General features: G+C 37.7%; 1 protein-coding gene across 5 annotated transcripts in view; it reads right to left on the bottom strand.

The window, feature by feature from the left end:
- Nucleotides 1-296: 296 nt before the first annotated feature.
- The window catches only part of LOC5566304 (UPF0518 protein AAEL005291), a 91,238-nt gene continuing 75,474 nt past the window's right edge, over nt 297-16,060 (bottom strand). For 3 of the 5 annotated variants that reach the window (XM_021853492.1, XM_021853491.1, XM_021853493.1), the window contains exons 9-11: nt 11,888-12,230; nt 11,086-11,124; nt 297-1,831 (exon numbers count right to left, since the gene is read on the bottom strand). In XM_021853492.1, the coding sequence (XP_021709184.1) occupies nt 1,401-1,831; nt 11,086-11,124; nt 11,888-12,230 (813 nt within the window). In that variant the 3' untranslated portion in view covers nt 297-1,400. The remainder of the gene's footprint in view (nt 1,832-11,085; nt 11,125-11,887; nt 12,231-16,060) is intronic. The other 2 variants (XM_001650633.2, XM_021853494.1) reach the window with 2 other exon arrangements.

Below are 16,060 nucleotides of genomic sequence, written 5' to 3'. Positions count from 1 at the left end.
TTGTATCCTTTGACAGATACGCGTATTTCGACCTCAACTGTAAAGCCGTCTTCAGTGTCGTGTACTAGACTCGACTTCGACTTCAATTTGGTCTCTGAAGTTTGTATTTCAAAGGCACTAAGCCGCTACCAGCCCTACCCTGCTTTCACAGGATGTCTGCTCTAGATAAAAAAATTTTTATGCCAAATGACCTTATGCACACGATCTAGATCTAAAACGGTAGAAAGAAACCAATAGACATTAATCGAGTTACTGCATGCGTTCGGAATGTTTCAGCGAAAAAAAAACAACAGCGCTTCAGTGTCTCTCGCTCAAATATCAATCAGCTAATGTATATTTTCTCATACAAAATATCCTACTTGTTCACGGTGACGAATTTTCTCGGAAAAATTTTTCGTTTCGTTATAATTACAAACACTTTATTCATTTTCTAGGCGTGATTAGTTTAGTGTGTACTGTTTATTGCATTCTCATCTTATGTGGACCTCGTTACGAAGGGAGTACTCCTGCTCCGTTAGAATAGCTTTGGCCGTTTGGCATAATATCGATTGTTTTTTTTTTTAATTCAATCTTCAAACAACACCAAAACACCCGCATATCAATTTAGTACTCCCTCACCTATAAAGTGAAAGTAAATACTTACAAATCCGAACAATATCATTTAGTTAGTTTGTTCTGCGGACGTTTCGAAGCTATTTTTGGCTTTGCTCGACTGTTTGTATAGCTATGGGTAATTATTGAATAATTTGTTACTAGTAGAATTGATCAATGTCGCTGTACAATCGTTGTAAGGGTTTGCTTCTGTTCAAGAGAGTGAGAAATCCGCGCAAAATGATCTAAACTAAGGAGTTTATATAGACATACGCTTTGCAATATTGCATACGTAAAATCTGTCTGTAGGAAAAATATGTTACAATTGGACGAAGAAAAACGCTTTTAACACTAGCACTTGAATTCAGAAATCAGAAGTTTAACAACTAAGATGTCCGTATTTCATATACTGTGATTCGCAGTACAAATTTACTGAATTTTTAATTGCTACTATTTCCACCTGCTTACTAAGGTCGATATTATAATTCACACATGCATAATGTGCATCGATAGGTCTTTCGAAGGCTTTTGAAAAAGGAGAGAAAATTTAAAATACCTACATTAAATAAGGAATAAAATTTTAGTCATTTTAGAAATGAACAAAAGTGATGTATATGAAAAGATAGTCTACGATATTCGCTTCAATTTTGCAAAAATCGTAGGTTCAGTATAAAACAATGTCGTACTGTAAAAATTTAAAACAAACGTAGACGATAGACGTTATAGCTTACTAAAATTTAAATAAAGCATTCTTATCAACTAAACTTAACATGCCTTCTTCGAAAGAAGCCACCTCGGTCGAGTCGGTCTCAGCTGGGTTTCCCCGGCTTTTGGGATGACACCTGGTCCGATATCATTATAATGCACTGCTCCTGAGTGATGGCCGCAAGTTCCTTCAACCACTCGTCCAACACAACGGCACTGACGGCCAGATCCCGCTGCCTTTCGCTTCCAATCCCTCCGACGATGGCACCGTTGATATTGACCAGCGAGTACTCGAGGCTGTTGTGGGGACTCCCGGTCGACGTTAGACTAGTGGGACCCATACTGCTCGGTGGTCCCCCAATTGACGGATGATCCACGAATTGGGTTTCCGCCTCACGCGATTCCCGCCGACTGCTTCCCATGAAGCTACTTACCCCGGAGCTGTTGGACGAAAGATACTGCTGGGATCCGGCTGGCGATGGCGTCGAGGAAGATTGATGGCTGATCGACGAGCTGTTGCTGCTGGAGCCGCCTCCTGGGGTGTTTAGAAGGGGTAATGGGAATTTACGAGGGGATTAGTTTTTGTGCTTGGGTATTGTTCAAATATATATACAATAATGTACAAAGTATTCAAGCATCAAACAGAAAAGAATGCATAACACACATTTATATCGTGCTGAAACTGATAAATCGGTATTAGTATGAGGCATGAATTGGTTTGGTACCTACTAAATTAGTTTTCTAGGAAGAATTAAGGATTAAGGAAAAATAGCTAGGCAGATAAGACATTTATTACATTCACCTTATAATTATGGATATGCTGTTAGTTAACTTAAATTATCACCTATAAGTTTTTTTTTTTGTATTGTGTGTCTTACACAGTTAATCCTGGACTCTTTCGATTTCGGCGTCATTCAATAGACATCGATCCGAAGGAAGTCTATAACTTTCAACGTCAAAAGTAACTATCTCGTGGATGGGATTCGATCCCAAACTCTTTCAAAATACTAACACTAGTGATCCTTTATAAAGGATGTTTTTTTCGCGTTTTTTCATACAGCAATTTCTGAATGAATTAGTTCGTTTGCATTGTTAGGCAGCAGTTCCATGCTGCCCAGCAGTTCCTGGTCTTTATCCGTACTTTATTCTGTACATACGACATTACTAGCTCGGATCAGTCTTGGGAAATTTACATTTTAATTTGTTAACCAATCGCAAACTAAGCTTGTTGGTTTAGAGGTTTTTCTCAAGACGTGAAAGCTAATTAGAAGAGCTAATAAAGGACAACAATCTGTCATACAATAAAATCAACAAAAGATCTTCTAAGCTGAAAAAACTGGGACATTCTATATCAGAGGTTGACCATAAACCTTTTTTGGGTTGTGAATAAATAATATTATTATTATTATTATTATAAATAACAAACCATACGAAATGGGTCATGCAGGTTTCCAAGCAGTTCCGTTCAACCTTCGTAAACTGTAGGCCCGTAGGAATTTTTTGAAACAAACATACGCTTTGTAATATAACGTGCACTTAGTAAGTAATATCAGGGTGTCGACTCAATGTTGAAAATAAAACTCCCTGACTTTCCCTGACCTTCCAGTCTTATTCCAGAAAAGTTCCAGACCACTGAGTTGGTTAATTTGAACCGAAATAAGTAAGATTTTTACAAGAAGATACATATTCGTTATGTTATAGGTCGTATGAATAAACTGATCAAAGGCTTTTGCTTTATTGAGATATATGTACCTGCCAGATGACATTCTTGAACGTTTATTCAAGTTGATATGATAAAACTGAACAATTAAGAATCTATTTACATTTCAAACTTGAAGATCCGTATGAACAAAGATGTTCTCGGCTAGTGAACTACCTCAGACCTAATTTATAATTTTGGGCATGAACGAAAATTTTGGCCCTCCTTCATTTTTTATACAAGAGGCAACACTATTACGATCATCCACCATACTTTTTTTGAGTGGAAGAAAGCTATCCAAAAATTTGGCTTCTTCCAGGCAAAATTCTAGCCATTGCTCTAAAACTTTCTTGGAGAATTGCTTCAAGGAATTCCACATAGATTGCTCAGAAATTCTTCTTGAAATTCTTAAGATTTTTTCCAGATATTCCTTCAATACTTCTCAATGAACTCTTGAAAGATTTCCTCCAGAAGCTCTTCATCTCCAAGATTCTCTAAAAATTGTTAGAGAATGTCTTTCAGTCTTAAATATTTCTAAAAATAGCATTTTGATTACCTAGAACTATTCCAGGAATGCTTATAGACATATTTTTCAGGATAACATATGTTTCTCCAAATTGTTTTTATTTATTTTTTCCTTAGAATATCTTTGATAATTCTTCACGATAATTAGTTACCGTTAATATTTTAGAATTTCGATATGAATTACCCCTAGCTTTTCTCCACGAAAAAAATATCTAAATATTCTTAACGGAATGCATTCAGGGCTTGAACAATGCGCTGATTACAAGGATTCTAATGTTTCTCTTGTACTTGTCGTACCTTCAGCAATGCTCCGAGGAACTCTTCTAAGAACTCATATACGAGTATCTCTAATTAATATCACAAATGGACCGATGCACGAGTTCACTAATTTGACGTTTAAGCGGTGCCGAATTCACTGGTTTCCATGGTCACATAAATAACACGGCACCGCTGAAACGTCAAATAGTGAACCCGTGCACAGGTCCATTGTCAATAGCAGGGCTGGGAAAAATTCTGAAATTCACTCTACAGTAGCCAAACAAAGCCAATCACAGTCAGCGAAGCCAGTGAAACTCACGTCCCTCGCTGCTGTAGGCAAATAGCCTTGAAATTTGCAAAACACCCATTGCTAAGGGCAACCCAAAATTACTGTAGAAAAATGTTCTATTTTCCGCTGCATTTACCGCATTTAGAGCCTTCAATGACACTAACGTTTTAGAAAATTCATGCACCCAACATAGGCTACTTGATGAGATTCCGACTACTGTACTGGGAGCCACGTGATTTTCGTGAAATTCAAGCCTACTACTATTACCATTCCCAGCACTGGTCAATAGATTATCAAGATTATTTCAAATGATATTCCTGAAGTTTCCGCTTTTCAATGATTTTCAGGATTACTAAAAATAATCGAGGAACTTTGAGAATCATCCTCAGAATTTCTGGAGAAATTTTTGGGTCCTGGTTCCTTAGTCGAGTGGTTAAAGTCCACGACTGCAAATCAAAGCCATGCTGAAGGTGTATTGATTTAGCATAATCAATTACTTTGCATATAATAAACTCGTTTGATGTTGTAGTATTGATATTTTTTCCCTGACCTCAAGTGAAATTCCCTGATTTTCCATGCCTTTCCAGGTCAAAAATAAATTCCCTGACATTTCCTGACTTTCCATGTTTTTGAGGTAGTCGGCACCCTGAATATAAAATTTTATTTCGAGATTGTTATGTTGAAACATGAAGTGTGTAAATAATTACAACATTAAAGCGCCTCCGTAATGACTTATTGCACTTGAGCCTGCACATAATCAGTTAATTATAGTACAGTGACCCCACGCAGTTAAATCACCCACAATTTATGAATCAGCTGATTTCAAAAGACAAAATTATTATCAAACTTGTCACAAAACATCACAGAATTATTTTTACACATAGTTTCTTATCAGTAAAAATAATTCTGTGATGTTTTGTGACAAGTTTGATAATAATTTTGTCTTTTGAAGTCAGCTGATTCATAAATTGTGGGTGATTCAACTGCGTGGGGTGACTGTAATTTCTTGTAAAATTAAATAAATTTATATAACTGAAAACATTCCAAACCAGCTTCCGGAAGTGAAATACATTGTTAATAAATGAAAAATAAATGTTTTTGACAGTTACGTCTAGAAAGGGCGTAACGCAAAATTTCGTCTGAGGACTATTTTGAAAATCTGCCCAGAGGCGTAGAATAGGTATGTGAACCACCTGACGTTAAAAGTTTAGATGGTGAGACCACGTGTTAAATGTACTAATTAAAATTGAAACTGCGAAAAGAATCCGCGTGCGCCAGTAGGGATCGAATAATATGTTTAAATGCGTACTATGAAGTAAAGATATGGAACTTGTTTAAAGACTACACAAAACGTAAATCCATCAAGATATCATTACAGAGAACTTTCAAGAAAGAATCTCTGCTACTAAGGGCTCCATTACTAGCGTTGAACCCCTACTCTTCCAGAAACTCCTCCTCCCATTTCACCATTGCTTCCTTCCAGAACATATCAAACATCAATATCTACAGTAATTTCCGGAAGATAGGGATTCATTCCATTTAACCTTCCTTGTGCATTGGGGTCATTTTTGACCAATCGGAACTGTAAATTAGCTGTAACTTTGTAGAAAAAAGAGATAGAAATTTGAAATTTTCTGACTTTTCTTAACTTCTGAAAACGAAAATTTTCGAGCTTAAAGGAGCTTTCAGCGACCTCAAGGAGCGGCGCTACAAAAAAAGTGACACATTAAGCATTAAGGGTAAAAAATTACCCATGACCATCCATGTTTGAAGCGATTTTTGTTCTTTTAGATTTATATGAAAGATACGGAACTCTAGAATGGAACCCAGGAATTTTTTGTGAGTGTGGCCATTCTTGGCACAAGGGAGCCTGGAACTTGTTTCAGAAGGAACTGGCGTGTATTATGTAAATATCAATAATAACAGAATTGGGCAAAATTTCCGAATAGTCTTTGCTTGATCACTTTTTTCACAAGCACCAGATTACTTTGCGGTTTTCGACAATGTTGTTCATCGTAAAAATACTTATCGAGATCTGTGTTCAGAATTTTTATATAGGACAATAGGCGACCTCTGGCGATTTTTCTTTGCAAACTGGACTGGATGTTCATATAATCTTGTCCCACGCTAATACACGGGACTACCACGTTTGACATAATGCCATTTGGCATAATGCCGTTTGGCATACAGTCATTTGGCATAAAGTCGTTTGGCATAATAGTCGTTTGGCATAATTTGAAAAAGGAAGATACTGTAATTGTACAGTAATATGCGGGCCATAAGATGCGTCATAAAATACTATGTTCCTTTTTTTCAAATTACATGGAATAACTTAGGCGTCGGATACATTTTTGTTAAAAATGCACTATAATATCCCGGACATAATGACCCCGGAATTCATGTGTGATGCAATTTCAAAAGAGCTTCATTGGATATTGGTTTCCTTGAAAAATGAAGATTAGAAGTATGTCAAATCAATAATTGACAACGGAACATACGATCTTGAACTGTTTATCGACACCCCGTTGCTTAATGGAAGGAATTTGATCAAACGGGGTAGACCCCTAATACACATATGTATAACGACGGTTCAGATTTCATGGTATTTCATTCCGATTGACAAGAGCACCAAGAGTCTGTCTGAAAACCGACCATTATAGTTCCATCATGCGACGGCTCAAAATACACGCATTTTCATCCAGATGAAAATGGATAGCCTGCTAGCGTTTCGTCCCTATTGAAACAGAGACTGCTTCTCTTAGCTCTAGTGCTCTTATGAGCAATTCCACAATTATCAAAGGAGAGCTTTGGCATTTGATCATTTTTACCTATGTATATCGTTTGGCAAGCACGAAGATACTTCATGCCTGGGAAGTCGAAGAAATTTTCAACCCGGAAAGATCCTCGACCGGTGGGATTCGAACCCATGCCCCTCAGTTTGGTCTAGCTGAAAAGCTGCTCGATTAAAAATTTCCAATTTTAGTGTTACGTAATAAACAAACGCTGCCTAAACCTTACAGCGATTTTTCCAGGGATTCTGCAAGTGGTTTCCCTGAAATTCCTCCAGGAAGAAATTTTGTTCCGAAAGAGCTCCAGAAATACTTTCAGCAATTCGTTCAGGAATTTTGCCAGGAGTTCCTCCAAGGATTATTCCAGGAATTTCTGCAGGGATTTCGTCAAGAGTTCCTGAAAGAGTTTCTGCCGGAATGTCTCCAGTGATTCCTTCATAGATTCCTCTAGGAATTTCTCCAAGGATTCCTCAGGGAACTTTTCCAGAGATTACTTCTGGGACTCCTGATATTACTTCAAAATTACTTTCAGAGACCCGACCAGAATCACATAACAAGATTATTACATATTGTAACAAAAGTTGATATATTTTTTCATCAAGATGGCTTTGTTCTTAACTTGCCATATTTTTGTAACAGATTTATTACAACAATTGTTATATTTTTGACATGGCATTTGTGAGTTTGTTGTAAATAACATCTAGGAATAGTAACAAAATTGGCAATAATTGTATTATGTTGTGACATGTCTGAAATACGTTCTGTAATAATTTTGCTATAATTTTAATAGGATTTGTTGTATTGTTTCCTTTAGGAATACACTCAGGCATGCATCCAGGAAAATCGCTTAATTCATATTCTAAAGATTCCCTCAAAATTTCTCCACAGATTCGTTCTGGGTCTCTAAAAACTCCTCCGCAGAGTTCTTCGAGAATTTATCCAAAAATTCCTACAGAGATTTACCAATGAATTCCTCCAGGGATGAACAAGAATTCATCCATAATTTCATCCGCGATTTTTTTTAGATTCCTCTAAAAACTCTTTTCCTCAAGAAGTTTTTTGAAAAAAAAAAAAACCCTAGCTAAGTTCCTGAATGGATTCCTGGAGCAATTCCTGGAGAAATCTGGAGAAATTTCTGGGGAATACTTGGAGGTATCTCACAAATAATCACTGTAGAGATTTTGCTGGTGGAATTTTTAGAGAAATCCCTGGAAAAACCACTGTAGAGATTTTTCTGGAGGAATCCCTGGAATAATTCTTGGAAAAATCCCCGTAGGAATCTTTGGAGGATTTCAAGAAGAGATTTTCCATAAGGAATTAATGTAGATCATTTCTTCTTCTTCTTCTTATTTCTGGCGTTACGTCCCCACTGGGACAGAGCCTGCTTCTCAGCTTAGTGTTCTTATGAGCACTTCCACTTCCTTCACTGAGAGCTTACTATGCCAATGACCATTTTTGCATGTGTATATCGTGTGGCAGGTACGAAGATACTCATTTACTGGAGGAATAATTGTAGAGATTTTCCTGAAATAATTGCTAAAGTAATTCTTGGGATAATTTCTGATGAAATTCCTGCAGGAATTCATAGGAGAATCTTTGAAGGAATTTCAAGAAGAACTCTTGGAGGGATCCTCGAAGGATTTCTCGGAGGCCCAGAACGAGTCCCTGGAGAAATTCCTGGGGAATCCCGAGATTTACCTCGTGGCAACTTTGAGAAAATTCCTGCAAGAAATTCTTGAGGAAAATTTCTGGTAGAATCCCTGGAGCGATCCGGGGAGGAATCCCGGATTAAATATTCGGAATAAATCCTGGAAGAATCTTGAGAGGACTACTTGGCAATATTTTCCATGGATGAATCCTCGGAGGAAATTCTGAAGAAATCACTAGAGAAATATCTTGAGTAACCCTTGAAAAAAATTGTCATAGTGTAGCTTCTGGAGAAATTCCTGGAGAAAACCTTGAAGATATGAAAACCACTAATTGAACAATAACATACTCTAATAATCCCTCCATAAAATTAAAAAAAATAGCCTTGAATATATATCTGCAAGAATCTTTGGATGATTTTCTAGAGGAAACTTTGAAAGAATACCAGAAGAAATTGCTTGAAAAATCTCTGGAGAATTTCCGGAGCTTTCCTGAAACAGATCTTGGAGAATTCCTGGGAGAAAATCCTGGAAAAATCCTAACAAAAGAATTACTGGAGGAATCTATGAAGGAATCACTAGAGACATTCCTGCAGGAATTCTTTGCAGAATCTCTAAAGGAATCCCCGTAAAGAATCTTTGCAGGAATTCTTGGACGAATTCCTTACGAATCCCTGGAGAAACTCCTGGAGGAATTGCTATGAAAGGTCTGGAGCCCTATCGGAACCAGTCTAAAATGTCCCGACAACAATCACATAACAAGATTATTACATATTGTAACAAAAGCTGTTAAAAACAACAGAAGTATACCATCAGTGCACCAGATTCCATTCATTTAAGGTAAGTTATGTGATCAAATGTTTATTATAAAATAACTATTGTGTTGATCAATACTATTTTCATGCCACAATGTAGCTCCAAGTATAGGTGCTGTATACTAACATCGATTTTTCCTTAAAATTTTGTAATTTTTTGCATGAGCGGTTATTGGAACACACAAAAATATCCAGAGATCCAATAACCGCTCACGAGGTCTTGTGTATTCAATATAAAGAATTATTTTGTCAAATGAAAATAGTGTCAGACGCCTTCATTTGAAAGTTTCTTGAGAGTTCCTTTCGTGAATTAGGACAGGCAGGACTGTTGCTTTTTATGTACGATTTTTTCTAGCAATTAAATTCCTCAATGAGTAAAATCCTGGAATTATTCGTAAAGTGCATAATAAATTTTGCCAGAATATTTTTAAAATGTCGACTAAATTTCATCAGTGGCGTTCAGGCAAAATACGGACATTCGGTTATTGGGAGGATATTCAACAAATCATTGAAATTGAAAACCAGATCCTGTAAGGAATACCTTGAAAGTAGGATGACTATCCTACTAAAATTAAGGCGACCAGTCATGCTGGTATCTATTTTTCTCAAACACAAGTTTCTAAAAGAATTCTTAGAGTAACTCCTGAAAAACTCTCCTCAAGGAATAGATGATGATTCACTGAAGAAATTAAAAGTACTTCCGGAAGAATCTGTGGAGTAATTGTACGAGATATTCCTGGAAGAATGTCTAGAGAGATCTCAGGAATTCTTATACGGCAACAAGCTACCTTATAAGGTTGTCGATTAATTAGGTAAGGGATTTTTCAGGGTTTTTCAAACCTCCCCCTTCTCTCCCATGGTAAGTTTTTTTGTATGAAAATAAAAAAAAAGCATGGTGCGTAAGAAATCTCAGACCCCCCATAACTCCTTACGTAATTAATGAACGGCCTTAAGATTACACTAAAACTTCAAAGGCACACATCTCGCAAAGAAAGCATCCAACAACAGTGAACTTTTTATTTTGGCTTTGTGCTAGTGCTTAAAATAAGAAGATCAGGCACGTTTGCCGACTATTTCTCCAGTTTTGTGCCTTTGAAATCGTGAGTAGGGGCGCAACTCGGCCATCTTTGGATTTCGAGATTTTTCACCTTAAGTTAATCGGTTGAACTAAATCCTTGCAAAATTTAAAGATTTTCGACTGAACAACCATCATGTTCCTGATGGGCACGATACTTCATCTGATGATTAGAATGTCTCTTCAATACACATCTGAAACTTTTTGGAACATAGAATAGAGGTACACCAGTATAACACAACGTAACCATTATATTTGAAGCACACACCTTTAGAATAGCTTATTGTTGTAGAGTAACTCATTTTATAATTTTGAAAATAACTAATATCATTGTTAGTATTTTTAACATTCATTGGAAAACAAATTAAAACGTCATGTTGATTAGTTTAATACCATGCAAACAACCATTTCTAAAATAAACATATTAGTAAGTGAAAGAGTTTGTATAGTTTCTACAAATTGTAAATTGCATACGTTTTGAAAAATTTAAAAATTTAAACTAAAAAAGTGTAGTAAATATAGGAATTTATATAGCAAGTTGACCCTACAAACAACCAAAATATCTGAGCACCACATGTTGATTACATGGAACTATCTACAAGTTGCAAATGCACTGTACAACACAAAACAGAAAACAACTAATGAAACAAAACCAGAAACAATCAAAAGAATAATGATGGATATGATATTTACCGGTAAAAAATTGAAATACTTGTGCTAGACCAGATGAAGCTGACGAACGGGAGTGGTTTAATACGAATGGAGAGAAACGAAAAATCGGATTTTAATCGACTGCTTTCTCTTTGATGGTGAGATCTTCGAATCACAATTGTTCACGCACAGAAACAGTTACAATCATGATATGTATATTGATAGACGTGTGAGCACAAAATGTGATGAGTGCTGAGGTGCTGTTCTTATAAAAGCTCGATTTGAAAACATTGTGACGGTACAGGTTGTAACATTTAGATGATGAGATTCTCGCGATAGTTTTTGAGAACGAATGTAATGAGAGAATGAATCAGATCGTGAGGAACGGAAAAAAGTGTCGGTTTGTGGTAGTCACATTTCGTTCGGTATTTGACCTAGCTTCGATTTTGCTCACTAGTTTTGGAAAACGTTATTCAAAATATCAAACCAACCGAAACAAAACGTTCTAAAAAGCGTCTCACAAAAAACTGCATTTGGTGTTTGAATAAAAGCGCACTACTTGGGAGCTGAAAAGAAACCGCTCTTCCATACTGTTTCCACTACTTTGAAGCGTGTCCAAGTACAAAGTTATGTCCAAAGATGTCGCAAAACCGGATGTGTTAATCGCTAAAAGAGCCAAAAATTGAAGCTCGGTTCGGAAACGATAGTGTGTAGTAAAAGAAAGCGGTGAAGAACGTGTTTGAGATTCAGCGTTTTAGGTGTGATTTGAACAAGAGAAAAAGGAAGAAACGCAAAATGCGAGGTTCGAGATGTTCGATGGTGAGCTAGCAAACGAAACACTTACCGGAGGATCCTGGTCGTCGGAAAATACTGGAAAACGAATTGGAAATGCTTTTCCGTTTGGTGTCGTTCCGTTTGAACGGATCGTACGAGGAGCTCGGAGTGAGCTGCATCGGTGTCGTCTGCGAGAGGTTGGAGGTCATCGATACGGGTCCGGATGCTCCGGTTGCACCATTCGGGAGCAACAGTTTGCCACTGTGTGGGTTCGATTCGATGGCATTCTTGCGCATATTGATGAGTCGGAATTCTCGGTCGACGAGAAAGGAGCGGGCAACGTCCACGATTTCTAGCGACTCGTCGCAGTCGGGCAGCTCGGCGTCGATTTGTTGTTTGAGAATTTTCAGGACCTACGGGAAAAGATTGTTTCGGATTAGCGATGCTCAAATTACGTACTCATATATCATATGCTCTAAGCTCGAGGAGGACTTGCAAGCTCTTGGGGTTTTCGAACGCCGAGTGCTAAGGACAATCTTCGGTGCCGTGCAGGAGAACGACGTGTGGCGGCGAAGGATGAACCACGAGCTCGCTGAACTCTACGGCGAACCCAGTAGCTAAAGCTGGAAGGATACGCTGGGCACGGCATGTTGCAAGAATGCCGGACAACAACCCTGTGAAGATGGTGTTCGCTACGAATCCGGTCGGAACAAGAAGGCGTGGGTCGCAGCGAGCTAGGTGGATTGACCAGGTGCACCAGGACCTGGAGAGCGTGGGTCACAGTCGAGGATGGAGGCTTTGCGTATCATGCAGTATTTCGATCATACATACATAGGTCCAAAGTCCCGATGAAAGTGGATGGTTGTGATTTCTATGCCGGTGGTCATCATCAAAAGAACAAACGGACAACGCTGTATCGTGTCAGCACCGTGGAGGTAGCCCCTCTAGCACAATGTAGGTAGCGCAACCCTGGTTAGGTGGCCTATCGAAGACTCTTCACCAACCACGAAAGGCAAAATTAGAGCAAACGGATTGATTTTACGGCAACAGACCCGGCAACGAATAAAGGACAACGATTGCAAATTCGGATCTTGGAACGTGAGAACTTTGAAAGAACCCACACTGGTTGGGCTCCTGGTTCGTGAACTACGAAATGTCGGCGTGTAGGTGGCAGCTATACAGGAAATACGCTGGCCGAGAACCGGAGAACGTGAATTCCGAGTGGTGGACCCCATCGTCAACACTTCATTCAAGTACCACATTTATTACAGCTTCGGCAAGGCTGGTAGCGAGTCACTTTTTAGTGACTTGGTCACTTTTTTCATACCAGTCAAAAAAAAAAATACTTTAATCTTTTTTGAAGCCATTTTAACTAAAGTCACTTTTTTCGTCAAAATATCACTTTTTTCAACTATTTTGAGCTACATTTTCGGGTGAAAATTATGAATCGTCTTTTTTTAATTTAGGCTAAGTTTTAAGTAAGGTCATCAGCAGATAAATTTCATGTCAGTATCAAAATTGATTCATGGTTTTCTTGTGAAAAAAGCTTGGAAAAACAAGTTAATCTTTCATAGATTTTCCGGTTTTTTTAATAGCAATCTAGTCATTATTGGTATGGTGTATGTTCATTGTCATAAAACTAAAGGTTTAAAGGTTTAGATTTTCTTTTAATAGCTCGTGTTCTTCTTCTTTTTGGCGTTACGTCCCCACTGGGACAGAGCCTGCTTCTCAGCGTAGTGTTCTTATGAGCACTTCCACAGTTATTAACTGAGAGCTTACTATGCCAATGACCATTTTTGCATGCGTGTATCGTGTGGCAGGTACGATGATACTTTATGCCCTGGGAAGTCGAGAAAATTTCCAACCCGAAAATATCCTCGACCGGTGGGATTCGAACCCACGACCCTCAGCTTGGTCTTGCTGAATAGCTGCGCGTTTACCGTCACGGCTATCTGGGCCCCTATTATCTCGTGTATTATCTTTCAATATTTTTTTTTATATCTTATGGATAATTAGATGTTTATCTTCTATTTTCGAACACTTTGTTTTGCAATGTGTATCCTAATTATTCTCTTCGTCCACGAAATTCGTTTTATTTAACACTAAGACGCAAAACAAAGAATTATTATTTAATGATCTATTCTAGAGTAAAAACTTATCATACTTCTTAGGACAGACTTTATTTACAAACAAAACTTTTGAAAATGGCCGGAGAGATCTTTGATAGAGTATACACCAAGGTATTTTTCCCGTGTAAAAAACGCGTTATTTCAAAAAACGTCTTAAAAACCAGTGTGCCTTTTTTATCATGCATGTATTTAAGCATCTGTTTAGGAATGTATTTTATCAATTGCTTCTAAACATAAATTTTTAAAGAACCTTTTTCGAAGTTTTTAGAATGATATCAAAACATATATTCATGGATTAATAAATAAGAACGGTAATGCAGAAATGCTTCAAAGAATTTATCGTTTTCATTGAAACGTTCATGATATCACGCAAGCTTTCTTCAAAGAAATGTGGGGTTTCGGATCCTTTTCTTTCCTTTTTAGATTCGCTTTGGCATGAGGTTTTTTGAAAGCCTCAGAGTTTATATTTGTCAATAATATGTGCTTTATTAAAGTATGTTTTGTTGCATAGTTTATTACAATTCGGCTTACTATATGTCAAGTGAATCATGAAAGTGTCCAAGTAATTTTGATTGAAATATCAGAAGCTGAGTGCCAATAACTACTTTAGCAGAATAACTCAGAAGAATAGCCTATTAAGGGGTCTATTTTATAAGTTGAGTCGATCAAAATGACTCGACTGGAGTCACTGTCGACCGAAAAATTCGTTCGACTCAGCTCTGTCACTCGAGTTTTTCGACAGTTGCCACTCTAAGTGACTGGATTACTATGGGAGTCGACGGGTGACATCTGAAACATTCATGCTTGCTTTGATCGACAATGAATACAGACCTGAGAGAGACTCGCGAAGAGGAAAAATATCAACGTCATATGCAGCCCAGTTTCCCCTCTCACGAAACGTCAAATGCAGCCCACCGTTTTTATGGCTGAAAAAGTGAAAAGTATTGTGTTCAAAGTAAATTGTTATTAAAAATCTCAGTCAGCGAAGCAGTTTTTTCCAAAGTTGCTGATAAATCTAAGCAGAAGATTAATTATTTCTAATGTATGCTACGTTTGCTGGCATGAAATTTTACTCAAACGACTAGCGCATAATTGGTATAAACACAAAGTGGAATAAGAAAAAACTCAGCAATCACAGAAAAAGAAGACCGTCTTCGCGAGTCTCGTCTCAGATACAGACGAGTCACATGAATCTGCTCGATTTACAAAATAGGCCCCTAAGCCTATCGTCTTTATGCTAAATGCCTCTCATTAAACTTACTGATGGAAAATATCAATGTTACTCAGGCCTATGGCAACCATTTGTTCTCTTTTAGTTGGCGTTCGAAGGACGCGTCTATGCTACATTGGTTTTAAACAATATTACAATAATATTCGATCTGATTGACTGAAAATCTGCTAAAAAGGGATTATTTATGTAAATGTATTTTTTTTGTTTGAATTTTTTCCAGCAAAATCTTGAAATTTTGGAAGTACAAAAACAATTTCCAAATATGGTACTCAACTAGACCTACTACTTGCAGTAGATGCAGATGATTACAGTTTGATTTTCAAGTCACTTTTAGTCACTTTTTCGAGAATCGAAAGTCACTTTTTAGTCACTTATTTCTCAAATCTGGTCACTAAAATAACTTTTTTTGGTACCACTTTTTGCTACCAGCCCTGCTTCGGCGACAGAGCAGAACGTGGAGTTGGCTTCATAGTGATTGAGAAGCAGATGAAGCGAGTTATTCTGTGGAAACCGATAAGCAACCGAATCTGTGTGTTGAGAATGAAGGGCAAGTGCTTCAACTACAGCTTGGTCAGCATATATGCGCCAACGAACGATAACCTCGATTTTTTTTTTAAAGGCGCTCTGTGCATGTAGCCACTACTGTGCCGGAATCAGTTGATCTGTAGCTTCTTTACCGATACAGATCTATTTTCAACTTATCTATATTTACATCTACTTTCACTCTCTCCTACTCTTTTTACTCTCACACCGAGCAGGTAGGAGAGAGCTCTGCTGTTAGTGAGGCTAACTGCCTGCGAAGAGGGTCAGTTTGTCTCAGTCACCATCTGATACTGACGGAGGATGGATGTGCTCCCCAAAGCACGGTCCTCCGTGAGGCGTC

This window comes from Aedes aegypti, chromosome 3 (assembly GCF_002204515.2).
Source record: "Aedes aegypti strain LVP_AGWG chromosome 3, AaegL5.0 Primary Assembly, whole genome shotgun sequence".
Taxonomy (NCBI): Eukaryota; Metazoa; Arthropoda; class Insecta; order Diptera; family Culicidae; genus Aedes; species Aedes aegypti.
Note: the sequence above shows the minus strand (reverse complement) of the source record. Positions and strands in the feature narration are given on the sequence as shown.